The sequence below is a fragment of the Procambarus clarkii genome, chromosome 69 (assembly GCF_040958095.1).
Source record: "Procambarus clarkii isolate CNS0578487 chromosome 69, FALCON_Pclarkii_2.0, whole genome shotgun sequence".
NCBI classification, from domain to species: Eukaryota; Metazoa; Arthropoda; class Malacostraca; order Decapoda; family Cambaridae; genus Procambarus; species Procambarus clarkii.
The window spans coordinates 23,389,122-23,416,782 of record NC_091218.1 but is presented as its reverse complement, the minus strand read 5'-3'; the positions used below and the strand labels follow the sequence as shown (position 1 = coordinate 23,416,782).

General features: G+C 47.1%; 1 protein-coding gene and 1 long non-coding RNA gene across 2 annotated transcripts in view; one reads left to right on the top strand and one right to left on the bottom strand.

Moving 5' to 3' along the window:
* The first annotated feature begins 1,028 nt into the window (after nt 1-1,028).
* Nucleotides 1,029-27,661, top strand: part of LOC138355769 (uncharacterized) — a 98,418-nt gene continuing 71,785 nt past the window's right edge. Inside the window, exons 1-2 of the long non-coding RNA XR_011224042.1 lie at nt 1,029-1,228; nt 15,495-15,565. This is a non-coding gene — a long non-coding RNA (uncharacterized lncRNA). The remainder of the gene's footprint in view (nt 1,229-15,494; nt 15,566-27,661) is intronic.
* The window catches only part of LOC123772136 (uncharacterized), a 29,996-nt gene continuing 7,251 nt past the window's right edge, over nt 4,917-27,661 (bottom strand). Inside the window, exon 2 of the mRNA XM_045765138.2 lies at nt 4,917-8,885. Coding sequence (XP_045621094.1) covers nt 8,811-8,885 — 75 coding nt within the window. The 3' untranslated portion in view covers nt 4,917-8,810. The remainder of the gene's footprint in view (nt 8,886-27,661) is intronic.

Sequence of the window (27,661 nt, the reverse complement as noted above, 5' to 3'; positions counted from 1 at the left end):
GCAGTCGAGTGTTGGCAGCCTTGGTGCAGTCAAGTGTTGGCAGCCCTGGCGCAGTCCAGCGTCTAGTGTTGGCAACTTAGCGCAACCCAGAAACTAATGTTAGCAACCCTGGCGCAAACAGAAATGAGTTTATTTTTGTTTAAACCTTTTTTTACCTATTATTATTTTTCTAATCTTTTCTAATATAGATATTTCATGTTATTTTGCCAGAATTTAATGTTATTTTGTCCCTTCCCCTGGGCCACTTCGGGGGAGGCAGGTTTTCATAGATCCCCGTCCTCCCAACCACAGGGCATGGGGAGAGTTGAAGGCTTAACAGCTGATGACATGCCTCAAATGGTGTTAATATGTATATATATATATATATATATATATATATATATATATATATATATATATATATATATATATATATATATATAATATAATATATATAATATATAATATATATATATGTGTGTGTGTATGTATGTACATGTATGTATGAGTATGTGTACATGTATATATAACAAATCCACAAGGGCCGTGACGAGGATTCGAACCTGCGTCCGGGAGCATCCCAGACACTGCCTTAATCGACTGAGCTACGACAAGGTAAAAAGAGTTAAAACCGAAGTTCTATTGAACTTACTGGATCCCGTAGCCTCTCCGAGGCACAAACCAGGATTTTACACAGATATACATTTTACACGTTTTAACACAGAGCTCTAATATAACAATACTAATAAATATTTTTTTTAATATACAATACGTGAACATTGATGAATGTGTCTTTGAGGACAGGTTGAACATACTACAATTATTTGCCCACAGAAAGAAGCAGCTAACTTAATCTAGCTAAACTTCACACGCAATAGTTTATATTTGATAAAATTATGATTTTGATTACAAAGTACGTTAAAATTGATGAAAACGCCTTTGGAGGTCTAGAATACTACTTAAAGAGAGTTGGAATTCAAACGGAGAGGTGAGCACTACAGAGTTCCAATAATGTGTCGCGCGCCTTGTTTTTTGACTTTCTTGTCGTGTGGTGCGGATAGTGATCGCGGTCCTCTTATTTTAGCCCTTCCAGTGACCAGTAAATGAATATAAGCATGTACTTCCTACAAAAAACACTTTTGACGGTATTGTGGACATACGAGAAAACATATTGTACAAGTCAATTATAAATAAAGGACTATTTTCACGAGGAAACGTTGCTGTTGTGTCAAAGTCAGACGGCCATGAGGTAAGTGCAAACTGACGTTTTCGGAATTGTAACCAGATAGGGATGCTGAGGACGCTCTCCCTCGTTACAATTGTTAGTATATATATGTATCCGCAGTGATGATAAGGTCAACACCTAGACTGTCATCATTACTGGCTACCATAAAGGGAGGCGTGGTGGCCTGGAACCCGTGTCCATGTTTTGAGAGGTAATTATCACCTGTCCTGGGCTGGGCCTCTCGTCCGGCCCCCATACACTGTCATTACTGTTTCCGCTACAACACCCCTAGCTGATGGGGGAGAGGTGGGGGGGTGTTGACACCCTGTGTGTGTCATCAATACTCTCGTGATCACTGCACTAGGCATCATTATTCTCGTGATCACTGCACTAGGCATCAATACTCTCGTGATCACTGCACTAGGCATCAGTATTCTCGTGATCACTGCTCTAGGCATCATTATTCTCGAGATCACTGCACTAGGCATCAGTATTCTCGTGATTACTGCACTAGGCATCATTATTCTCGTGATCACTGCACTAGGCATCAGTATTCTCGTGATTACTGCACTAGGCATCATTATTCTCGTGATCATTGCACTAGGCATCAGTATTCTCGTGATCACTGCTCTAGGCATCATTATTCTCGTGATCACTGCACTAGGCATCATTATTCTCGTGATCATTGCACTAGGCATCAGTATTCTCGTGATCACTACACTAGGCATCAGTATTCTCCTGATCACTGCACTAGGCATCAGTATTCTCCTGATCACTGGACTAGGCATCAGTATTCTCGTGATCACTGCACTAGGCATCAGTATTCTCGTGATCACTGCACTAGGCATCAGTATTCTCGTGATCACTACACTAGGCATCAATACTCTCGTGATCACTGCACTAGGGATCAGTATTCTCGTGATCACTGCACTAGGGATCGGTATTCTCGTGATCACTACACTAGGGATCAGTATTCTCGTGATCACTACACTAGGGATCAGTATTCTCGTGATCACTACACTAGGGATCAGTATTCTCGTGATCACTACACTAGGCATCAGTATTCTCGTGATCACTGCACTAGGCATCAGTATTCTCGTGACCACTGCACTAGGCATCAGTATTCTCGTGATCACTGCACTAGGGATCAGTGTTGTCGTGATCACTGCACTAGGCATCAATACTCTCGTGATCACTGCACTAGGCATCAATAATCTCGAGATCACTGCACTAGGCATCAATACTCTTGTGATCACTGCACTAGGCATCAGTATTCTCGTGATCACTGCACTAGTCATTAATACTTGCACCATTATATGTATATTTTGACATTTTATGTTCATTTTAATTCTCTAGACGCCGATGAACTCATTAGTTATTATTAGGATATATAATTTTATTGTTTTCAGTATGACTGTTTGTTATTAATCTTCTTGTAAGCATCATCAGCATTGCGTGTATTTGTTCATGGTTTTTAAATTGATTATTTGGTTTCTTGCGTTCTAAGTTACGTTCTGCGGCGTGGAAATGCAGTGGTTTGAAAACCAAAAATTCTATTGTATGATTCCCAGGATATTGGGAGCGTTTTCTTACATCTGGCGTCTCCATTCACATAGCGGTAAATATATACTTGCTAGTTGGGCGGCTATTGTGGAATGCAGACTTACGAACTAAAGTCATAGATTAGACTTTCTGGCCACATTAGGTTAGACTATATCTGGTTATGTGAAGGTTTGGCAAGGATACGAGTGACTTTGTTAAGTCAGATCATGCTAGGCTAGTATGGTTAGGTTAGATTAATATGGATAGGTTAGAATGTTAGCTGATATGTTTAGGCAAGTTAGGATATGCTAGAATAGTATAGTTATTTTCAATTAAATCTGATTTGGAGAAAGAAACGACCTGAAACTGTCATTAACAATCACCTCTTTTACATCTCTCCCAGTGAATCCTAAACAAACCAAAGGATTATAGCGATATTATATATAGAGGGTATTGGGCGCTGAACTGTTTGGATGCAGGCCTATTGGGCGCGGAATTGTTTGAATGCAGGCCTATTGGGCACTAACCTTTTAGATACAGGCCTATTGGGCACTAACCTTTTAGATGCAGGCCTATTGGGTACTAACCTTTTAGATACAGGGCTATTGGGCACTAACCTTTTAGATACAGGCCTATTGGGTACTAACCTTTTAGATACAGGCCTATTGGGTACTAACCTTTTAGATACAGGCCTATAGGGCACTAACCTTTTAAATACAGACCTATTGAGCACTAACCTTTTAGATACAGGCCTATTGGGCACTAACCTTTTAGATACAGGCCTATTGGGCACTAAGCTTTTAGATACAGGGCTATTGGGCACTAACCTTTTAGATACAAGCCTATTGGGCACTATGCTTTTAGATACAAGGCTATTGGGCACTAACCTTTTAGATACAAGCCTATTGGGCACTAACCTTTTAGATACAGGCCTATTGGGCACTACCTTTTAGATACAGGCCTATTGGGCACTAACCTTTTAGATTCAGGCCTATTGGGCACTACCTTTTAGATACAGGCCTATTAGGCACTAACCTTTTAGATACAGGCCTATTGGGCACTAACCTTTCAGATACAGGCTTATTGGGCACTAACCTTTCAGATACAGGCTTATTGGGCACTAACCTTTTAGATACAGGCCCATTTGGCATGGGACTGTTGGGATTCAGGCTTATTAGGCACAGACCTATTGTGCACTGGATTGTCTGATATAGTTTTAGGTTCATTATAGATGTATCGTTTATCTATACGCGTCGCTAAAAAGACAAAATCGTTAACTTGTGACAATGTGTGCAGACCATTTTTTAAGCAAGATTTAAGAGTGCGCAATTAGCACTTGCTGGTGGTATAATTATTATATACAATTTATATTTGAGCGGAACTTTTGTCTCTGAATGCATTTTTGTTTGATAAATCATTTACAGCTCAAGGCTCTTGCTATCATCCTCATGCGGAAAACATTAACTCGTGTCAGGAATAACTGCAAACATATTTCATTAAACAAAGCATCAAATCTGTGCCAATAAGAATTTTTTAGTTCGTACAAAAGTATAAACAAAAAATATGTATTGTCTGACTTGCATTTTTCTGGAATGTTGAAGGTGGCTGTCATGTCTTCATCCGAGGTCTGTTTTGGCACTGCTGTTCACACGCTAGCATGTTTGCCTCAGGGAGTTAAACACCGTATTAGGGACGAACTTTTATTTCTGGACAGTGCTTTTATTTAGGATTCCTGCAATGTCAGCAACGCAATGTTGCAACTTCAGGCATGGTATAAACATAGGAATTCTATTGTTACCTTCCTGGTCTGATCTTAGTAAGGTTTTTGGTTTCAAATCTCTAATAGAGTACAGCAAACCTATTTATGCATAATTCAATTGTTATAGATTCATTCAATACCACACTAACTCCAGGGGCTAGTGTTGTATTTCTCAAAACATTTCTTTGTGTATATATAAATACACATTGAGTTTACTTTAATCCTGGATCATGTTCAGAACTAAATTAAACTTTATAGTGGGTCAGTAAGTTATTATGATAGCCTGAACAAGCCTACGGAGGTTGATAGGCTTTTAAGCCCAACACCAAACCTAATACTGAATTCATGCGTAAAATTTGGGAAATTATAATAAAAGCAGGTGGTGATAAGAAGGTAAATTAGACTAGGTAATTAAAAAAGACCTTTTATTACAAGACATGATATACTAATGAGAGACTAACGCCTCGTGAGGTGTGGCTCCTAACTTTAGATATTTACATTATAACCAACAGAGTCCTCAAACAGATAAAGGATATATATACAAAAGCATAACTTCGTATTTGTTTAATAAACATAGTTGATTTAAAGTGCAACACCTAACGAGAAATTTGTAAAACAGTGTTTAAATAAAGCATTAAAACTCATTCACGTTTAAGGGTCAAATAATTGGTGGGTTTTGACAACGAGCCGTTATACGTTATCAGCAGTGGTTGGGGTGAATGGTTCAACCCATCATCTAGAAGTGATAGAACATATAGCTGCTATGGGTGGTAATTATCAGGAGAAAGCGCTTAGCCTTTACGATTATATCGCTCTTGGAAGGGATAGGAGGCCAAGGAGCTGTGATAGGATGGAGGGAATGAACGGTGTCCAGCTACTTGGAGTATCGGGGATCAAACGCCGACCTGCATGAAGCAAGGCCGTCGCTGTACCAACCAATCCAAGTGCTCTGGATGGAATATACAAAGTTTGTGGAACAGATTATCGTCAGTTATAACAATTATTGTTATAATTGACGTAGGTAATCCTACGTTGACATAGTATCATCTGATTAGTTCATTAGACATATATATGAATGAGTTTGATTGGATATAAATAAGAACTGCCTTTTACGGGTCAATATAGGCCTTCTGCAGTCTCCATAATTCTTATGATGCTACGTTCCTGTATTATGTACTGTTGTACCTTGAACAAGTTAGTTTTGTACTATTGTATTAACCTTTAGAATTTCAAAAGTGAAATAAACTAACCATGAACCTGCTGTCATAGGCCTAAATAATGAGGCCTAGGAAATGATAGGTTTGGTTGTTTACCATCTTTTTCGGGCCCTCTACTAGATTAATAAGTACAAAACTTGGACCCCTCTTTGGCAACAGTTCATATATTGTGTTACCGTCCATAGGAGCTAATGGTGTTATCACTTGCGACGTTTGACCAGTCTAATGGTAGTACAGTCATAAGTATACATAAGACTGCCACATCTTTGCCCTCATTCGGTATACACCCACACACACATGTATAGATATAAGTGTGGGTGTGTATGTGTTTGTGTATATGTATATTATATAAAAGGCATTATGCCTAGTGCACTTAATCACTACTGTTGGGGGGGGGGGGGGGGTGTTGGTAGGGGGGTAGGAGAGGGGGTGGGGGTGATGTTAGCCGTGCGCTAATTGTAAATTAAATTGTAATTTCCCGTCACCTTCAACTTACTGAAGGTGACCTAAAGTTACCGGGTCACCTGTGTGGCTTATTAACACTCCTCACGAGGCGACGAAGGGGTCACCTAACTATACGTGACCTTCTGACACTCGGGTAGACTAGTACAGTGCACAGGTATTCTAGGATTATACTGAGGGGGGTTATAGGCGACAGCTGCTGGGGTCACCGTCGAGAGTCACCGTCAGGCTTGGGGATGATGAAGGCTGGTACACGGTGACGGAGCTGCTGCAGCTCCGTCATCGTGTACCATCATGTCCATTATCGTCATGATTTTAAACCATCATGTCCATTATCGTCATGATTTTAACCATATTATAAGGCTTGGTAAGGGGAGATTGTGAGAGGGAATCATGAACATTGATGTCGAAGTCACATGCGGTTTGTTGAATAAAAACATCACACTCGGCGAATCTAAGTTCCCAAGACTTAGTGGTATTGTGGTGTTGTAAGCTGTGAGACGCAGCTGTGGTTCACAGGTGTCACCTTACGGGGCAGCTGTGACGTTACCGAACACCTGACCTAAACACTTGCAAACAGCTGACGATGCTGGGAGAGGCAACAACACCGCTGCCAGCACATCAACAGCACACACACCTCTCTGTCAAAGCTGTCTTTGACGTTATCATACACTCTATACACACATTGCATTTATATGATACTGTATAATACCTTACAATGCAAAAGTAAAAAAAAAGTCTAAATACAAAACATTACAATAGAGTTCTTTGGTGTAATATAAGACATAAAGAATTAGGAAACAATGATCTTTAAATACACACATTGCAGTTATAGCATGAGACGTGGACTTGGGCCATGTGTTCACCCTAACTGTTAGTGCGAGGCGGAATTGTCATTTGGTGCTGTCATGGCTAGTAGCGAGGCAATATGTTCACTATTAACAAATTACAAGAACTTCCATATAAAAATATTCGTTTTACGGTTATTGTTTTTTAATTAAGGGGTGGAGAACTTTATTTTAGGGATGTATGATGATGGTGGTTGAGGGCAGAAGGGTGGAGAGGGGGGTTGGTAGGAGAGCCACATGCAGCGCCTTAGTGAACCTCCTCCCTGTGGACCTGACGCCCTGGAGAGCCATCTGTCCGGTCCGCGGCAGCAGCACCTCGCGTCCGCCAGTTGGCAACCATATGGCCTCCTGGCTCTGGCTTCCCCAATGGTTTATTAGTCCCCCATGTGTCGTACTTGGAGGGATAAGAAAAGCAAGTTCCCATATATAACGTGGACGATGGAAACAGGTCCACCTTATGCTATTTAGCTGTTGGGACTTGATAGACAGAAAAAGCTGACACAAAGGAAAAACAGGTATCGATGTGACAAGATTGGTTCTATACACTAGAATATCAAGGAAAATGATTAAAGTTTGATGTATGACTGTCGTATGTTGTAGAGGGAGCGAGGAAGGGGCAAGAAGCGGGGGGTGCCTCTTACGCCGAGAGAGGCGAACCAGCAGGTGTCTATGTAGACAAAAGTAGAAGCCGGCCATGTGGCCCCAACGGTAGGTGAAGCAGACGGCATCCATGTGTCACCGTCCACCCAACTGTAGTCTTGTTTTGCCTCGCACCAGCAAGAGACAGTTGTGGGCCATGTGGCCGGGGAGAGCCAGACGACCTGGGGGAGGGAGGCACGGAGAAGGGGCTTATCCCACATGACCTGATCATGTTGAGAAAGTCATGGTAGAGATGTCCTCGCCACTTAACACTTCCGTGTAGCAAGGCTTCTTCTCTCGATTGGATAGTTTACAAAACAACACCGGAAAGGCAGTCGCTAATCTTCATTGCTGAAATGCGAATTTTTCAGAGTGTGGAATGCCTCCCTCCCTCCAAAAGGACATGTCAGCTGCTCTGCCAAGTTGAAACAAATAAACGGACCCTCATACATCTCACTCATTCACCCACCCACTCGCACACAACCTGTTTAGTCATGTTTTGGTTGTGTGTATTACATTTTGGTTCATGGTGTGTATTTAAAGATCATCGTGGCACACAAGCGTACAAGATTATGAAGAAACAGGAATAATGAAGTACAGGAACATACAAGATTGATGACAGGTTTAGTGCGTCCCCACACGGCCCGTGTCGTATTGCTACTAACATAAAAGTCTAACAACAATATATTAACAGGCGAGACGAGATTGTGTCGCTCTGCACCTCCCAGGACCAGATCATCCATTGTCTTTATTTTGGGGTGGTGGGGGGATATTTGTAACACCGTAAAAGTAAAAATATATCTTTACAACTTGGAATTGTTCATTAAAACGGCAATTGAGAGGATGGTCAACCAAATGACTGCACTCCCAATGCTGGCTACTTTGTGGAATTTCCTCGGCAAACACGCCACCAGCAGGGCAGAATTTGTGTATGTAGTACTCGAAGCCAGGTGAGGCGTGTACCCTGACGCTTCTGCCAGATGGTTGCTGCTGGGCCCCAGGGAGGCCCTGGCGCCCGTGGGGGAGGCCCTGGCGCCCGTGGGGGAGGCCCTGGCGCCCGTGGGGGAGGTGAGGCGAGGCGGCAGACGGTGGTGCAGGGGGCGGCGAGGGCTTGAGGTAAGCAAGGCAGGCTGCGGGACTCACGTGCTCCCCGGCAGCGTATGCGATATTGGTCCGTTCATTCTGCTGCTGGTTTTGGTCACGTCTCGTCGCATCTGTCAAAGTGCAAAAGAAAACTGATGTTAATCATGCAAAGGAAAACAGGTGTTAGGTATACAAAAGCAGATAGCTGTGTACAGTTATATACAAAAGTAAAAGGGTGTTAAATCTTAGCTGTAGCAACTAGCCACAGCGCTTTATTTACTTGTGATACATAACATATTACTTAATTTTCACAAAGACATGTGAACTACAACAGAAACTACTGGCTAGACTAACACTTAATGTATTATAAATTAGTTCGAAGAGTCCAATACGCAAATTAATATCTATCATTGAACTATGTATTGTGAAATACATATTACGCTAAAAATAGCGTTCGTTTGTGAGAGTAGCAATAACAAGCAGCCGTACAGGAAGAGCTAAACACCGACTTGGCATCTCTGCTACAGCTCTACATAGGTTTACTCAATGTTACTGATACAAATTGCATGACAATCAACCATAATTGCCCCAATAGGTATAAATTTAGCTTGTGACTGCGGTTATATCCGCATCACGTTACAATAATGCAATGAACCTAATTTGGTTCATTTCTGTCAGTGGTTGCTCTCGATATGGCGCACAGCATTACCAGTCACCCGTGACAACATTTTGTTTCGGCGGAAGTAAATTTGGCAACACTGGGATGGGTATTCTCTCAGATAATGGGAACAGTTACCCCCCCCCCCCCCCACCAAGCTTGCCAACATGAGTTATTTTGTTAAAAGGTGCCATTGCTAGCGCTTATTCATTCTAGTTGTAAGTAGTTAAACAAGTTAATTTTTATATATAAAAATTGCTCAGAATTATCTAACTGAAGCCACAAGCAACACTTGGTACACACATGATGAATGGTTGGTAATTCCGGGCTACGCAAACACGCCCACCATTCATAAATTTCGAATTTGTAACACATTCTGAGTACAGGTGTAAATAAGGTGTTATTATGTCGTTACTAAGTAGCCTGTCGTCATACTGGCGCTGGTTTGAAAACTGCCAGAGCTGGATCACATTCAGGAATAATTGACGAGAGAGAATAGGCTACAGGCTTGGAAAAAATAGGGTTAAATGTGAATACATTTCGTTACCTCGTGTCTGTACCTGCATTAAATTAATTGTGCCTCACGCTGTAGGTGGCTCTCTCATTACACACAGTAATCACACTAACGTGATGCATCAAATGAACAAATAAGTTCAGTAGAACTTCGGTTTCAACTCATTTTACCCTGTCGTAGCTCAGTCGATTAAGGCAGTGTCTGGGATGCTCCCGGACGCAGGTTCGAATCCTCGTCACGGCTCTTGTGGATTTGTGGCTCTCTCATGTCTATACCGGTACTGAACAGTTGTTCCTCACCCAGTGCCTCATTTCAACACTGGCACTGAACAGTTGTTCCTCACCCAGTACCTGATGTTTGCACTGATTGTGCATTCCCCTACCCACTACCTCAAGGTAGTGGGTAGGGGAGGGGGAAGGGACACGTGGCCACTACTAACGAGTTCCCTAAACTTTAGAGACTGTGGGAACTCACGTTGCAGCGTGGTCAGTCATCTGTGCTGGATAGCGGCGGGCGCGTACCTCCCCTGGCAAAGTCAAGCCTACCAACCCGACAATTGTCAACCCTTCTCTGCCCACTGATCCAACCACACACATGGCTAACCATTACAGTTGTCAACCAAAAATGGCGTTTATGGTCAAGATAATATGATGCTGATACGTCTGGAGCGGTAATTGACGCTAACTGCGAGGAGGGCTGGTCGAGGGAAGTGGTTGGCAGAAGTGTTGGGGTGTGGTTGACATGTTGGGTACACAGCCAACATTTGGGTGGTGGACGAACTGCTGTTTCAACCAGATGGTACAGGAGGGGGGGGGGGGCGGCCTTCCGCTACTGCCTACACCCCCCTCCCCTCTGCCACCACTTGTTTCACACTTTCATACAAAGTTAATTACAGAACTACAAAAGTAAATGGTATTGACGTCTCTCAACAAGTCGGTCGCTAATTTCACAGGCAATATTTTCATTGTTGCCTACTGGTATTTTGTTGTTTGTACGCCATTGACAGGCTGGCCGCCACACGAAACTCGCCTGCGAGCTGGTGCATTGTGAGTTCTCACTTCGCGAGTAAGTTGTTGATGGCAGAAAAATGTCGCCTGAAGCCATGCCGATCAATAGTTGACCCAGGACGCTCCGCACTTGCCGCCGCTCTTACGCTCTCTCACTCTTTTACCCTCGCTTCCGGTGCTCTCTTCCGCTCTCCTGGCGCTCTCTTACTCTTTTACACTCGGTTCCGGTGCTCTCTTCCGCTCTCCTGGTGCTCTCTTCCGCTCTCCTGGCGCTCTCTTACTCTTTTACACTCGGTTCCGGTGCTCTCTTCCGCTCTCCTGGTGCTCTCTTCCGCTCTCCTGGCGCTCTCTTCCGCTCTCCTGGCGCTCTCTTACTCTTTTACACTCGGTTCCGGCGCTCTCTTCCACTTCCGGTGCTCTCTTACTCCGTCGGAACTCTCCTATTCTGTGTACCAAAATAATAATTCAGCCGCTCATTTTCTTATTGCAGTTTTCATAACTGTATCAAAATGAGGAAGATTAAAAGGGAGAGGCGACTCTGTCTGCCCAGACGACTCTGCTGTTAATGGCGATCGAGATGTAAATCATTTACGCCCTCCCCTGGACATAATCCCTCCTCCCCCCCCCCAAAAAAAAAGTCTTGTCATACGTCAGGCTGCGAGCAGCCGCGTCTAACAGCCTGGTTGATCAGTCCAGCAACCAGGAGGCCTGGTCGACGACCGGGCCGCGGGGACACTAAGCCCCGGAAGCACCTCAAGGTAGCCTCAAGGTAGCCTCAAGGTAAATTATATACAAGTGAAAACAGGATAGCCAGGAGTTATCCAAGTTGGATATAGCAATCATATAGTTAACCAAACCTTGCCAACCTATATCCGAATCATCATATATCAACAGGAACAATATGGTGAAGATAAACGTGTATCGTACGTCGATTTAACGTTGTTTTACGTCATCCTTGAGTCCCCGGAGAAAATATAACGGCAGACAGCACACTGTTCATTTTGTATTACGTTGAAAGGTTAATTAAGTTGTTTGGGGTAATAAAATGGCCTCGGGGTTGAGAGGTTGGCGGGTTCAGGGGTGGGAACGGGTGATGACTCTCGCCGTTCTCGCTAGCGTTCCCAGCGTCAAGGAACTGCCGCACTCAAGTGTCCTAACCTAACCAACCAGACGACCCACCAACAGAAAACGGGCTATTATGTCAATTTCGCGAGCCGCTACCATTTTTTTGTATATCAGTTTTTGGCCTTAGGTAACATGTTCCAGGTGTGTGGAAGGGGGGGGGTGGACCCAGGTGTGTGGCTGAGCCATGTGTGTGTTGGGGGGGGGGGGGGAGGAGGAGGCAGAAGGTCTCTCACTCCACCTGTTACCGTCCAGCCAGATGCTGTCCTCTCCCTAGCCTTTGTCTCTCTCTCTCTCTCTCTCTCTCTCTCTCTCTCTCTCTCTCTCTCTCTCTCTCTCTCTCTCTCTCTCTCTCTCTCTCTCTCTCTCTCTTTCAATCCTTCCCATTTTTTTATACTCGTGTCTCTCATCTTATTAATCTGAGTGTGTGTCATCCACACGTTATTCTCTTTCCTTGTTTATCTCTCGTCTCTTATTCTCTTTCTGTATCTTTTCCACCGTGACGTCTCCTCTTTAGTTATCAGCCTGTGTGTCTTCCCGCCCCATGTGTGGCTGCCCCCCCCCTTCTGGTACCACGTGTCCCAGTAATCATGGTAAGAGCGGTCCCCAGCTGTGATGCACTCACTCCCTCACTCTCCCCCCCTCTCACTCCCCCCTCTCACTCCCTCACACTCGCTCCCTCTCACTCTCCCCCTTTCACTCTCCCCTTCTCACTCCCCCCCTCTCACTCCCTCACACTCGCTCCCTCTCACTCTTCCCCCTCTCACTCTTCCCCCCTCTCACTCTTCCCCCCTCTCACTCCCTCACGCTCGCTCCCTCTCACTCCCTCACACTCGCTCCCTCTCACTCCCTCACACTCACTCCCTCACACTCGCTCCCTCTCCTCCCTCACGCTCGCTCTCTCTCCTCCCTCACACTCGCTCCCTCTCCTCCCTCACACTCGCTCCCTCTCCTCCCTCACGCTCGCTCTCTCTCCTCCCTCACACTCGCTCCCTCTCCTCCCTCACACCCCCTCCCTCCCCTCCCTCACACTCGCTCCCTCTCACTCCCTCACACTCGCTCCCTCTCCTCCCTCACACCCCCTCCCTCTCCTCCCTCACGCTCGCTCCCTCTCCTCCCTCACACTCGCTCCCTCTCCTCCCTCACGCTCGCTCTCTCTCCTCCCTCACACTCGCTCCCTCTCCTCCCTCACACCCCCTCCCTCCCCTCCCTCACACTCGCTCCCTCTCACTCCCTCACACTCGCTCCCTCTCCTCCCTCACCCCCCTCCCTCTCCTCCCTCACACCCCCTCCCTCTCCTCCCTCACACCCCCTCCCTCTCCTCCCTCACACCCCCTCCCTCTCCTCCCTCACACCCCCTCCCTCTCCTCCCTCCCCCACAAAATCATTGTAGCGTTATTTCAGTTGAACAAAAATAACGTTCAGCAAACAAGATAGCGACGTGAACAAATCCGCACACCAGTAATGCATGAACAAATATATGTGGCATCATTGGCTCTGTTGTTACCAGATGTACTTCAACGCTGCACTGAGAACCGCATTAATAAAATGTATATAAAATCACAACAATAAATACACCCCCCCCACATACAGGAAGCAGCCCATAACAGCAACTCACAGGTACCTATTTACTGCTAGGTAACAGGGGGCATCAGATTGAAAGAAACTCTGCTATTTGTTTTCGCCATCGCCGGGGATCGATCCCCGGTCCACAGGAACGCAAATCTAGAGTGTTGTCCACTCAGCCACCAGACGCCCGTGTGTGTACTCACCTAGTTGTACTCACCTAGTTGTGTCTGCAGGATCGAGCATTGACTCTTGGATCCCGCCTTTCGAGCATCGGTTGTTTACAGCAATGACTCCTGTCCTATTTCCCTATCATACCTGGTTTTAAAATTATGAATAGTATTTGCTTCCACAACCTGTTCCTGAAGTGCATTCCATTTCCCCACTACTCTCACGCTAAAAGAAAACTTCCTAACATCTCTGTGACTCATCTGAGTTTCAAGCTTCCATCCATGTCCTCTCGTTCTGTTACTATTCCGTGTGAACATTTCGTCTATGTCCACTCTGTCAATTCCTCTGAGTATCTTATACGTTCCTATCATGTCCCCCCTCTCCCTTCTTCTTTCTAGTGTCGTAAGGCACAGTTCCCTCAGGCGCTCTTCATACCCCATCCCTCGTAGCTCTGGGACGAGTCTCGTTGCAAACCTCTGAACCCTTTCCAGTTTCATTATATGCTTCTTCAGATGGGGACTCCATGATGAGGCGGCATACTCTAAGACTGGCCTTACGTAGGCAGTGTAAAGCGCCCTAAATGCCTCCTTACTTAGGTTTCTGAATGATGTTCTAACTTTTGCCAGTGTAGAGTACGCTGCTGTCGTTATCCTATTAATATGTGCCTCAGGAGATAGATTAGGTGTTACGTCCACCCCCAGGTCTCTTTCACGCGTCGTTACAGGTAGGCTGTTCCCCTTCATTGTGTACTGTCCCTTTGGTCTCCTATCTCCTAGTCCCATTTCCATAACTTTACATTTGCTCGTGTTGAATTCTAGTAGCCATTTCTCTGACCATCTCTGCAATCTGTTCAGGTCCTCTTGGAGGATCCTGCAATCTTCATCTGTCACAACTCTTCTCATCAACTTTGCATCATCCGCAAACATCGACATGTAGGACTCTACGCCTGTAAACATGTCGTTAACATATACAAGAAATAGAATTGGTCCCAGCACCGATCCTTGTGGTACTCCACTTGTTACTGTTCGCCAGTCCGACTTCTCGCCCCTTACCGTAACTCTTTGGCTCCTTCCTGTTAGGTAGTGTGTGTGTGTGTGTGTGTGTGTTGTACCCACATGGCTGTGCTTGTGGGGGTTGAGCTTTGGTTGTTTGGTCCCGCCTCTCAACTGTCAATCAACTGGTGTACAGATTCCTGAGCCTACTGGGCTCTATCATATCTACATTTAAAACTGTGTATGGAGTCGGCCTCCACCACATCACTGCCTAGTGTGTGTGTGCGTGCGCGTGTGTGTGCGTGCGCGTGTGTGTGCGTGCGCGTGCGCGTGTGCGTGTGCGTGTGTGTGTGCGTGTGCGTGTGCGTGTGCGTGTGCGTGTGTGTGTGTGTGTGTGTGTGTGTGTGTGTGTGTGTGTGTGTGTGTGTGTGTGTGTTTTCACAGTTGACGGGACCCGCCCCCTAGTTATCAGTAGTCCGGTACAGCTACTCTCGACCTTCTTAGTCCGTCTTATCTGTTTTGAAACTGTGAATGAAATTTGTCTCCCCCTCTTCCTCCTCTGGCCCAGTCTACATCAACATTGATATATTTGTTTTCATGGATAAAAATATGTACTTGATCAGGAGTGAAAGTTTTTGTTTACAAAAAAAAAAAAAAAAACTAATGTTGCTTCAACTGAATGTAACTAATTTTTTCCTATCCATATACAGAATACCTTGACGCGATGCTCCCATGAGGTGGGACCAAAGAGCCAGAGCTCAACCCCCGCAAGCACAATTAGGTGAGTACATCCTTGTATCACAGTATGTCTTGCTCGAACCTAACACTATCTTAACTCTAGTCTGTATACATGTACTGCTCATCTAATCTTCCATCTTGGCAAATTCCCATTATCTTGCACTTGCTGGGATTGAATTCCAACAACCATTTGTCTTAGTTCTTGTTGGATTTGTATTTTTTTTTGTTTCTTCAATTATTTATGTACATCAGCAACAGTAAAGCGAAAGGAAGCCTATGCAAATTTCCGCCTGGTAAAGAATCAACCAATCTATTATCTCGAAGAGGCCTAGGTACTTTTAAACAATTGTGAAAACTTATTGGAACATTTTTTTATTGAGATTTTTATGATTTTAGGCCTCTCCGTTTTTTATCTTTTCACTTCGTTTATCGTCAATTTTTTGTCTGATTATTGATCTGTTTTGTCCGCGTATCTCTTCCTTAGTGATATCTTTACTTTGTTATTGCCTTGTTCCTCATGTCTGAGCAAGTTTGGGGACATGCGTTCGTGCGTGTGGCGGCATAGATGATGCTAGCAAGCGTGGCCTGGATGTGTGGAGGCCCAGGTGTGGCCAGCAAGCGTGACCCAGCTGTGTGGAGGCACAGTTTTGGCCAGCAAGCGTGACCCAGCTGTGTGGAGGCACAGTTTTGGCCAGCAAGCGTGTTGCCAGGTGTGTAGAGGCTCAGGTGTGGCCAGCAAGCGTGGCCCAGGTGTGTAGAGGCTTAGGTGTGGCCAGCAAGCGTGGCCCAGGTGTGTAGAGGCTTAGGTGTGGCCAGCAAGCGTGGCCCAGGTGTGTAGAGGCTTAGGTGTGGCCAGCAAGCGTGGCCCAGGTGTGTAGAGGCTTAGGTGTGGCCAGCAAGCGTGGCCCAGGTGTGGGGGGCCAGACTTACCAAGCAGCAGGAGGAGCAGGGGGTCGGGCGGGTGCTGAAGTAACCACTCAGCCGTGCCTCTTCCCATTCATACTTACACGCTTCAATATCAATTATACAATAACAGTTTCTTAATTATCTTGCAAGTTTTCACTCGTGTCTGTTCTATTTCCTTGTATCATTATACACGCGCGGACAGCGTTCAGGATTCGCAGTCCACGGACCCGAGTTCGATTCCCGGCCAAAACGGAAACGACCGGATGGTTACTTTCTTCTGATAACTCTTTTCACTTAACAGTAACTAGGCGCCTGGGTGTTAGACAGCTGCTGTCTTAACTTTCTTTCATCAGGGTGAAAGAAACTCCATTTGTTTCTGCCTCTGCTGGGGATCGAACCCGAGCCCTTAGGACTACGACCCCAGAGCGCTGTCCACTCAGCCGCGAAGCCCACAGTAGCTGCTAGTGTGTGTGTGTGTGTGTGTGTGTGTGTGTGTGTGTGTGTGTGTGTGTGTGTGTGTGTGTGTGTGTGTGTGTGTGTACTCACCTAGTTGTGTTTGCGAGGGTTGAGCTCTGGCTCTTTGGTCCCGCCTGTCAACCGTCAATCAACAGGTGTGTGTGTGTGTGTACTAGATATGATAAAGAAAATAGTTTGGCAGTCAATACCATTGACAACCGAGGGTTAGAAAGGCGGGGTCCAAGAGCTAACAGCTCGATTCTGCAGGTTCAAATAATAAATACACGCCTTATTTCTTACTGGGGTGTCTGTGATAGATGACTGGCCTCCGGGGGCTCCAGCATCTCCCCCCAGTCTCCGGGGCCCCCAGTACCTTCCCTCAGTCTCTGAGGCCCCCAGTACCTTCCCCCAGTCTCCAGGGGCCCCCTGTATCTTCCCCCCAGTCTCCGGGGCCCCCCAGTACCTCCCCCCAGTCTCCGGGGCCCCCCAGTACCTCCCCCTAGTCTCCGGGGGCCCCAGTACCTTCCCCCAGTCTCCGGGGGCCCACAGTACCTCCCCCCAGTCTCCGGGGGCCCCCAGTACCTCTCCCCAGTCTCTGGAGGCCCCCAGTACCTCCCCCCAGTCTCCGGGGGCCCCCAGTACCTCTCCCCAGTCTCCGGAGGCCCCCAGTACCTTCCCCCAATCTCCGGGAGGCCCCCAGTACCTTCCCCCAATCTCCGGGGGCCCCCAGTACCTTCCCCCAGTCTCCTGGGGCCCCCAGTACCTCCCCCCAGTCTCCGGGGTCTCCGGCACCTGTTCTCTTTGACTTCTGCCGCAGCTGGAGGGCCTCGCCCTATGCTACCGTCAAGGGGGCTGCCGTTAATAAATAATCTTGTACAGAGGCGGAGGGCCTTGTTTGCGTAGAGTCGTTTGTAGAGCAGGGGCCAGATTCACGAAAGAACTTACGCAAGCACTTACGAACGTGTACATCTTTCCTCAATCTTTGACGGCTTTGGTTACATTTATTAAACAGTTTACATGCATGAAAACTTCCCAATCAACTGTTGTTATTGTTATAAACAGCCTCCTTGTGCTTCGGAGCTCATTAGCTGTTTACTAATTGGAAACAAAGCCGCCAAAGATTGAGAAAAGATGTACAGGTTCGTAAGTGTTTTCGTGAATCTGGCCCCTGATGTTTAGGTAGTGTCTTGGCGCGCGTTGTCTATAGTGAGGTGCGGGGCTGAGTCCGTCCCGGTCACCTCCCCCTGTACCTTCCAGCTGGGAGCCGGGTGGGGCTTCATTCATTCATTCACTCCTGTTTCCTTCCTTCCTTCCTTCCTGTCTGCGCGCCTCCCCACCACACACACCAGGTGTTCTTCCTGCCACGGGATGTACCACAAACACACACACACACACACACACACACACACACACACACACACACACACACACACACACACACACACACACACACACACACACACACACACACACACACACACACCCCACATCAGCGGCTTCCCTTGCCGTGTTGGCGGGCGGTTACCTTGAGATGATTTCGGGGCTTTAGTGTCCCCGCGGCCCGGTCCTCGACCAGGCCTCCACCCCCAGGAAGCAGCCCGTGACAGCTGACTAACACCCAGGTACCTATTTTACTGCTAGGTAACAGGGGCATAGATCTACCTTAGATCATAGATCTAGGTTATGATCTACCACCACCACCTCGTGCAGTACACTTGCGTACGTTTAAGTGTACTTGCTATACACTTAATCCATAACAACACGAGAACATTGCAGTAGGCCCCGCGAAGCAGGTCCCGTTTTTAATAATCTATTTTCAATCCCGTATTTGTCCAATCAATTCTTGAAACTTTAGCTTAAATGAAGTGCCCCGTTATACAAGTCCTTTGTATCCGATATGAATTTAAATCAAATTTAAATCTCGAGTTGTTACCACTCTCTCCGTTTGATATTCCCAACACTTCGTTGTAGTTACGTGGCGTCGGGGTCACACAGTTCTTCCCGCCAAACACACACTGAAACTACGACGTTGGTACAACGTTCGAGCAAGTTTTAACACCTAACCAGTTATAACAACCAATATAGCAAGTTTTAACAACGTTCTAATACGTCATAAACACGTTAAGCCAAGATGTAACAACTTGATTACAAGTTGTAACAAGCGGAAAATAGAGACAGTTTCGGTTTGTGTTTCCAGGGTTGTACTGCCAGAGATTCCTATCATTCATTTCTGGAGTTAACGTCGTGTTGGTGGTAGCTGCGGGGCTCTTCAGAGGACGTGTCGTTAACGCTACTGGCCTTCGTAAGAAAGATGCTCGGGGCTAAAGGGGGCGAGTACCCCATACTGGGGGAAGGTACTGGGGCCCCCCATTAACTAAGGGGGGTTAATGTGCACCTTGGAAAATGTGTACATTCTGTAGTATCGTGAGCAGCTCTTGGTGTCCCACTAGAGTAAAGTAGGCCCCACTAGAACAAGACTAGTAGAGCCATAGGCATCCCACTAGAGTAAAGTAGGTCCCACTAGAGCAAGACTAGTAGAGCCATAGGCATCTCACTAGAGCTAGTAGATCCAGTGGGTGGGTCCCCATTCAGCCAGAGGGGTCAAGTTAGAGCCACAGTTGGGGTCCCATTACAGTAAGTGAAAATTGAAAGTTACAACCAGGTTCTTGGAGAAGTCGGGTGCAAGTAACCAAAGCCTTGTGTCTGGAGACTGAAATTGTTTTGTGAGTGCAACCCGTCTTGAGGCTGTGCTTGTCCAAGGTGCGCCTGTCAACACATCCCGGCTATTTATCATCCTTAGACTATTGTCGTCCAAGGTTCCGATGACCCGAAACACTCGTAAAGGATACCTGATCAACCAGGCTGTGACTCGTACGTCAGGCTGCGAGCAGCCGCGTCCAACAGCCTGGTTGATCAGTCCGGCAACCAGGAGGCCTGGTCGACGACCGGACCGCGGGGACGCTAAGCCCCGGAAGCACCTCAAGGTAACCTCAAGGTATTCAAAATCTGTGTTTTCTCAAACATAAATTAATATTATTAGAATTTGATATATAGTTCAGACCTAGTTTAGGTATTTAGGTTCTGTGAGCTATTTGCAGTACATTGGTGGAAGCATTTAGGGAGGTGCGATTACAACGGATGTGGTGAATGGAGCATTTACGAGAAAAATGCGAACGTCATCTGTTGTGAGTCATGTGTAAAATATTTTTTTTCCATTCATAAACAGGGGTTTGGCGGCTGAATTAACGAGTATTTGGCCATTGTTTGAGGACGGACTGGACTCTAAATCTGATTACGTTCGCTCTTTTCGATATTAGAATCGCAAATATCTAAATGCTTCATACACACGTGCTGTAAACACGTGATTTACAAGTTAGACAATACAAAACACAAGTTATCAACAGAACCAAAACACCTAACCTAATCTATCCTAGGAATAACTAGACATCAAATTATAAAATATTTATATTTATTTACATTCAAAAAACAATATTTGGTTAAAAATTGAGAAACGCGCCTTTGGGGTCAACCACAGCTTGGAGGAACATGGCCTGAGGATGGGTTGAGGACAGCCGCACCTTGGACGAGCAGGGCCTGAGGATGGGTTGAGGACAGCCGCACCTTGGACGAGCAGGGCCCGAGGATGGGTTGAGGACAGGCGCACCTTGGACGAGCAGGACCTGAGGATGGGTTGAGGACAGGCGCACCTTGGAGGAACATGGCCTGAGGATGGGTTGAGGACAGGCGCACCTTGGACGAGCAGGGCCTGAGGATGGGTTGAGGACAGGCGCACCTTGGAGGAACATGGCCCGAGGATGGGTTGAGGACAGCCGCACCTTGGACGAGCAGGGCCCGAGGGCAAGTTGTGGGAGTTTTTGGGGTAAAGTGTTTTCCCATTGATGAAGAGGCGGGTTTGGCCATTGTTTACGAGGGCGGGATGGCTCACCTGGTAGCCGCGGTGATGACTGAGGCGGCAAGAAAGTTTGGTCATAGAAGCGTGAATGAGACAATGGAGGGGCGGGTGGCGCACTCTACTTCACACTCGCTGTGTCTACTACCCCCACCCCCTTAATCACCCCCCCCTACCCACTCATCGTGCCTACTGCCCCCCCCCCACCACTCTCGCCCCCCACACACCATGTCTACCGCCTTCCCAACAGTGCCTACCTCCCTCCCCCCAATATCTACCCTCCTCTCCCCCCCCCCCAAACACTAGCCATATCTACTCTCCTTCCACCACCATTCACAGAGGTGAAGCGCACACAGGTTGATCGTAATTTCCTGGAGTGCCATAAGGCATGTGATCCACACACACGAGACTGCTTTACCAACCTAATTATCAGCAGGAGTAAGCTGCATAGTTCCTACATTAGATTTATAATTAGAAGGAATATGTCTATTAAAAACAGTGAGGAGAGAACTCGGTGATAAAGGGAAGAAGCAGAGTGCCGCAAGGGTTGGTACCATAGTTAGTAAAATCATAATAAAGAAAACGGCAAAAGGCTAATTGGTCCATACGAGGCAGCCTTAAATATACATACAGTATAATATAAGCCATTCAGACTTGTTCGCATTTGTGTTGCTCACGTGGCCCCACTAAAAAGGTGATTTGATAAAACAACCATACCCAAGATTACCATCAAAGTGCCGTCGGGAAGGTGGTTCAAATAGCCTCGGCTATCACCTCTTTTTGTACGGTCACTGATGGTCGAGTGGTTAAAGCCTCCTGTACACCAGTTGCATAGTGCTCCTGGCAGTATGGGTTCGAATCACTTCTGGGGTGTGGAGTTTTCAGATAATATATATATATATATATATATATATATATATATATATATATATATATATATATATATATATATATATATATATATATGTCGTACCTAGTAGCCAGAACTCACTTCTCAGCCTACTATTCAAGGCCCGATTTGCCTAATAAGCCAAGTTTTCCTGAATTGATATATTTACTATAATTTTTTTCTTATGACATGATAAAGCAACCCTTTTCTCTATGTATGAGGTCAATTTTTTTTTATTGGAGTTAAAAGTAACGTAGATATATGACCGAACCTAACCAACCCTACCTAACCTAACCTAACCTATATTTATAGGTAAGGTTAGGTTAGGTAGCCAAAAAAAGCTAGGTTAGGTTAGGTTAGGTTGGTTAGGTAGACGAAAAAACATTAATTCATGAAAACTTGGCTTATTAGGCAAATCGGGCCTTGAATAGTAGGCTGAGAAGTGCGTTCTGGCTATTAGGTACGACATATATATATATATATATATATATATATATATATATATATATATATATATATATATATATATATATATATATATATATATATATATATAATACGTATATTTTGGTAGCAGTCTCTCTTGTAAACATGTGTTATTAAATATGACCGAAAAGGTAAGATTAACAATTCTAACACGAATTTTCTCAATGATTCTTATGTTTCTTTTCACTGTTGATGGTAATTGAAAAATCAGTTCTCCAAAACTAATTTTTATTTCTAGTCTGACGCGACGCTTGAACGCGTTTCGTAATAACTTATTACATTTTCAAAGACTAGTTTACACACACAACTGTAACCTGTAAACACACATCTATACTTATACTCTTATTTGGGTGAGGTGATATGGTACAAAAGTTTTGGGTGAGGTGATTGACATTTACACAAGATAAAGAACCACGAACCAATGGGTTTAAAAACATAAGAATGGAGGTAACCGTAGGAGGCCTATTGGCCCATAGCATCAACACTTTCTCTTGATGCTTCTATATTGGTTCGGAGTCTTGAAGTGTGTGGAATATAGTCCAGCCAATTACTGCACAACTATATTCTAAGGGGTGGAGGGCACAGGTGGAGTGGAGGGAACAGGTGGAGTGGAGGGGAGTGGATTGGAGTGGAGTGGAGATGGGAAGGCAAGGAGTGGAGGGAACAGGTGGAGTGGAAAAGTGGAAGGAACCGGTGGCGGCACTTTCCTCCTCGGTGAGCTGACAAGGCGTGAGCAGCACCTCCTTCATGGTCTGCTTCCCTTACTCTGCCTACACCCCAAACCCACCCACCCACCCTCCCACCTGGTCTCTGAGCCACCCACACTGCCTACCTTCCTACTAAATATATGTCTTTTTTTACATATACTTTACCTAGGCCTCCGTACCATGCTGGGGCTGGTCCCCTGCCTACCTAGCCTGCCCCCCCCATCCTCTCACCCCTTAAAATCTTCCCCTCTTGCCCCTCACAGAAAATTTAGCATCAGGAAACTCGGAAAAACTGCCTAAAAATGTAAAAAAAAAAAAACAAATCCCCAATTTCAGACAGGGAATATCGCAGGAGAACTGGTGTTACGTAAAGGGGCCGATCCCAGACTGGCCCTATGACAATCCCATACCCTCCAAGTGTCCTCTTGAGAAGTTAGGTGAGGCTAAGAATAGGGTGGAATGGGGTAGGGGGGTAGGGGGTAGGGAGGGCGGGTGTGTGGTAGGGGTTAGGAGGGGGTGGGTGTGTGGTAGAGGGGGCGGGTGTGTGGTAGGAGGGGCGGGTATGTAGTAGGAGGGTGCGGGTGTGTGGTAGGGGGGGGGGGGAGGAACTATAAGACGCGTGGGTGGGTCCAGGTGTGCTCAGGCCAGGTGTCGATCGGCAACGTTACACACACCCGCACTCTGGAACACCCGCCTTCTCCCCCCCCCCCACACCCCCCCCCTCTCACCTTCTCTCCCCTACACCCCCTCTCACCTTCTCTCCCCTACACCCCCTCTCACCTTCTCTCCCCTACACCCCCCTCTCACCTTCTCTCCCCTACACCCCCCCCCTCACCTTCTCTCCCCTACACCCCCCTCTCACCTTTCCCTCCTATACAACCCAAGACTGCGAAGTGGAGGATGGAGGAGACAAAGATGGAGAGAAAGTCAATACCAGCGAGTGAGTGAGTGAGTGAGTGAGTGAGTGAGTGAGTGAGTAAGAGTACTGATCTCTTAGGAAGAAAGCAAGGAAGACACGCGAGAAGAGCACGGGGAATATCCTTGTTAAAATATATAAAGATATCGAGAGTTACATAGTTTCTTTAAGACTACTCTATCTCCAGCTCCAACACGGGGGGCGCCCCCCCCCCTCCCTGCTCGCGTCGTTACCACCCTCGGTCCTCCAAGATTTATTTCCAGGGTGAACGTTGAGAGCAGAATGTGCTGCAGTCGCTCATCCTGGGGAAAAATGTGTGGTAGGGTGCTTGCTTGATGGGGTTCTGGGAGTTCTTCTACTCCCCAAGCCCGGCCTGAAGCCAGGCTTGACTTGTGAGAGTTTGGTCCACCAGGCTGTTGCTTGGAGCGGCCCGCAGGCCCACATACCCACCACAGCCCGGTTGGTCCACCAGGCTGTTGCTTGGAGCGGCCCGCAGGCCCACATACCCACCACAGCCTGGTTGGTCCACCAGGCTGTTGCTTGGAGCGGCCCGCAGGCCCACATACCCACCACAGCCTGGTTGGTCCGGGACGGAGAGGCAGGCATGAGACAGTGACAACAGCAACTGTCTACCATAATAGTGGGTAATTGACCACACATTTATTACATCTCTGCACCTCCTTGCTTCCTCCTGGACCCTACATACATAATCTCATTCTTTCCCTCTGAGGGGGCAGGAGGGGAATGCTTCCCCCCCCCCTCCCTGCTGTAGAGGCGACAGCTGCAGCAAGGCAGGCAGCGTACTCAGCAGCAGCCGCCCACTCCAGCAGGTGCAGCTGTGGCTGCTCCCATCTGGCACAGCGACGCCGTACTCCACCCCACACCCACCTGACTGCCTCCACCAACCTCTGAGACTACCAGGCATGTCCTCCCCCTTCCCTGCCCCTCCTGCACCACAAGCCCCGGCTGTGTTCCCTCCCAGGCCAGGGCCAGGGCCTGGGGGAAGGTACACCAGGCCAGGGCCAGGGCCTGGGGGAATGTACACCAGGCCAGCATGGGTGGTGGGGGAAGAAACACCAGGCCAGCATGGGTGGTGGGGGAAGAAACACCAGGCCAGCATGGGTGGTGGGGGAAGAAACACCAGGCCAGCATGGGTGGTGGGGGAAGAAACATCAGGCCAGCATGGGTGGTGGGGGAAGAAACACCAGGCCAGTATGGGTGGTGGGGGAAGAAACACCAGGCCAGTATGGGTGGTGGGGGAAGAAACACCAGGCCAGTATGGGTGGTGGGGGAAGAAACACCAGGCCAGCATGGGTGGTGGGGGAAGAAACACCAGGCCAGTATGGGTGGTGGGGGAAGAAACACCAGGTCAGTATGGGTGGTGGGGGAAGAAACACCAGGCCAGCATGGGTGGTGGGGGAAGAAACACCAGGCCAGTATGGGTGGTGGGGGAAGAAACACCAGGCCAGTATGGGTGGTGGGGGAAGAAACACCAGGCCAGTATGGGTGGTGGGGGAAGAAACACCAGGCCAGTATGGGTGGTGGGGGAAGGAACACCAGGCCAGCATGGGTGGTGGGGGAAGAAACATCAGGCCAGCATGGGTGGTGGGGGAAGAAACACCAGGCCAGTATGGGTGGTGGGGGAAGGAACACCAGGCCAGTATGGGTGGTGGGGGAAGGAACACCAGGCCAGTATGGGTGGTGGGGGAAGAAACATCAGGCCAGCATGGGTGGTGGGGGAAGAAACACCAGGCCAGTATGGGTGGTGGGGGAAGAAACACCAGGCCAGTATGGGTGGTGGGGGAAGAAACACCAGGCCAGCATGGGTGGTGGGGGAAGAAACATCAGGCCAGCATGGGTGGTGGGGGAAGAAACACCAGGCCAGTATGGGTGGTGGGGGAAGAAACACCAGGCCAGTATGGGTGGTGGGGGAAGAAACACCAGGCCAGTATGGGTGGTGGGGGAAGGAACACCAGGCCAGTATGGGTGGTGGGGGAAGAAACACCAGGCCAGTATGGGTGGTGGGGGAAGAAACACCAGGCCAGTATGGGTGGTGGGGGAAGAAACACCAGGCCAGTATGGGTGGTGGGGGAAGGAACACCAGGCCAGTATGGGTGGTGGGGGAAGAAACACCAGGCCAGTATGGGTGGTGGGGGAAGAAACACCAGGCCAGTATGGGTGGTGGGGGAAGAAACACCAGGCCAGCATGGGTGGTGGGGGAAGGAACACCAGGCCAGTATGGGTGGTGGGGGAAGAAACACCAGGCCAGTATGGGTGGTGGGGGAAGAAACACCAGGCCAGTATGGGTGGTGGGGAAGAAACACCAGGCCAGTATTTACTGCGAAATCCGTTTAGATTAGTAGTTGGACAAAAATTGTAATGATTGTCAAAAATATTTGGAACTGAAGACAGAAACGAGAGCAAGAGATGTTTGACCAGGAATCGATAACATTTTTGACCCTTGACGTACGATTGAACCAAAATTTTCAGAAAGAGCTATCATTCAAGTTCAAGTAAGTGTACTGAGAAAAGGAAGTACATCTCTGAGGGATAGAGTAGCATCGGCTATTTCTACCCTGGAAGAGCTATCATTCAAGTTCAAGTAAGTGTACTGAGAAAAGGAAGTACATCTCTGAGGGATAGAGTAGCATCGGCTATTTCTACCCTGGAGGAGCTATCATTGCTTTACGGGCTATTCATGCCCGTGCCACCTCTTGGGTGGCTTAATCTTTATCTATCATTGCTTCCATATGTGTCGACACATTTTTGTGAGTCAGGGTTCCCAGTCCCAGGGAAAGTCCTGTTTTCTTGCCTTTCAAGCACTACTACTGCAGGTATCTAAGAATTATCAAATATAAAGGTTTCTCATTGACTAATCTTCATGTGAATAAACTGGTTTACAATATCTTGGCATTCTATTAAACGTTTTGTGTCTTTTAAGTATGCTTCAGTTTAGTCTGTGAAGTAAGAGTTGTGAATATGAAAAAAACTAGTGTTATTAGTTTTAAAATCAACACATTCTATGGCTAATCAAGTTGAAAAACTCCACTATAAAATTTTGTGTGAATGTGTATATGCCAATACAGAAAGAAAACGAGATTGTCAATATTAGACATATTCTGAATGCAACTTTTGAGTATGACAGTTTTGGAAAGCGAGGGAATGACATTGTGACACACATGGTGAAAACGGGTGCATGGGGTGGGGGGGTGGGGGGGTGGGGGGGGGCGAACAGTGTCGAGAACCACTGGTCCACATAATTAGGTGTTCTAGGAATCTCATTGGTTGCAACTTGAGGGTTGAGCGTTCGCTTTGCGTTTGAAAATCCAAGAGTTCGATCTTTACCGGCTCAGGCCCCCATCTAGGGAGGAATACCTATGGACCAGGAATAGGTATGGGGGGGGGGGAATGTTTGTGTGACCCATGTGGAAACTGGGAAGAGGGGGAGGCTGAGGAAGGGGAGGCTAAATGAGGAAAGTAGCAAGAGGCGTAGCGAGCTTTGGGTAAGTAGAAAGGTCAACAGGCAGCAGCAGCAGACATGTATGAAGGGAGCAGATGTATACATGTCTGAGGGAAGCAGATGTGTGTGAGGGAAGGTTAGCACGAGACAAAATGGCAAATAGGAAGTAAACATATGACTATTTGTCCAGCAGGAAAGCAAACAGAAGGTTAGTACGAAGTCAAGCAGGAGGCAGGCAGGCAGACAGACATGCAAACGGGAAGCAGACAGAAGGTATAAGCAGGAAGACAGACAGGCAGGATGGAAGGCAAACATAAGGTAGGTTGGTAGTGGAGAGGAAGGCCATGAGGCAGGAAGGCAAACAGAAGGTTGGCAGGCAAGAGGCAGGCAGGAGGTGGTCAGAAGACAG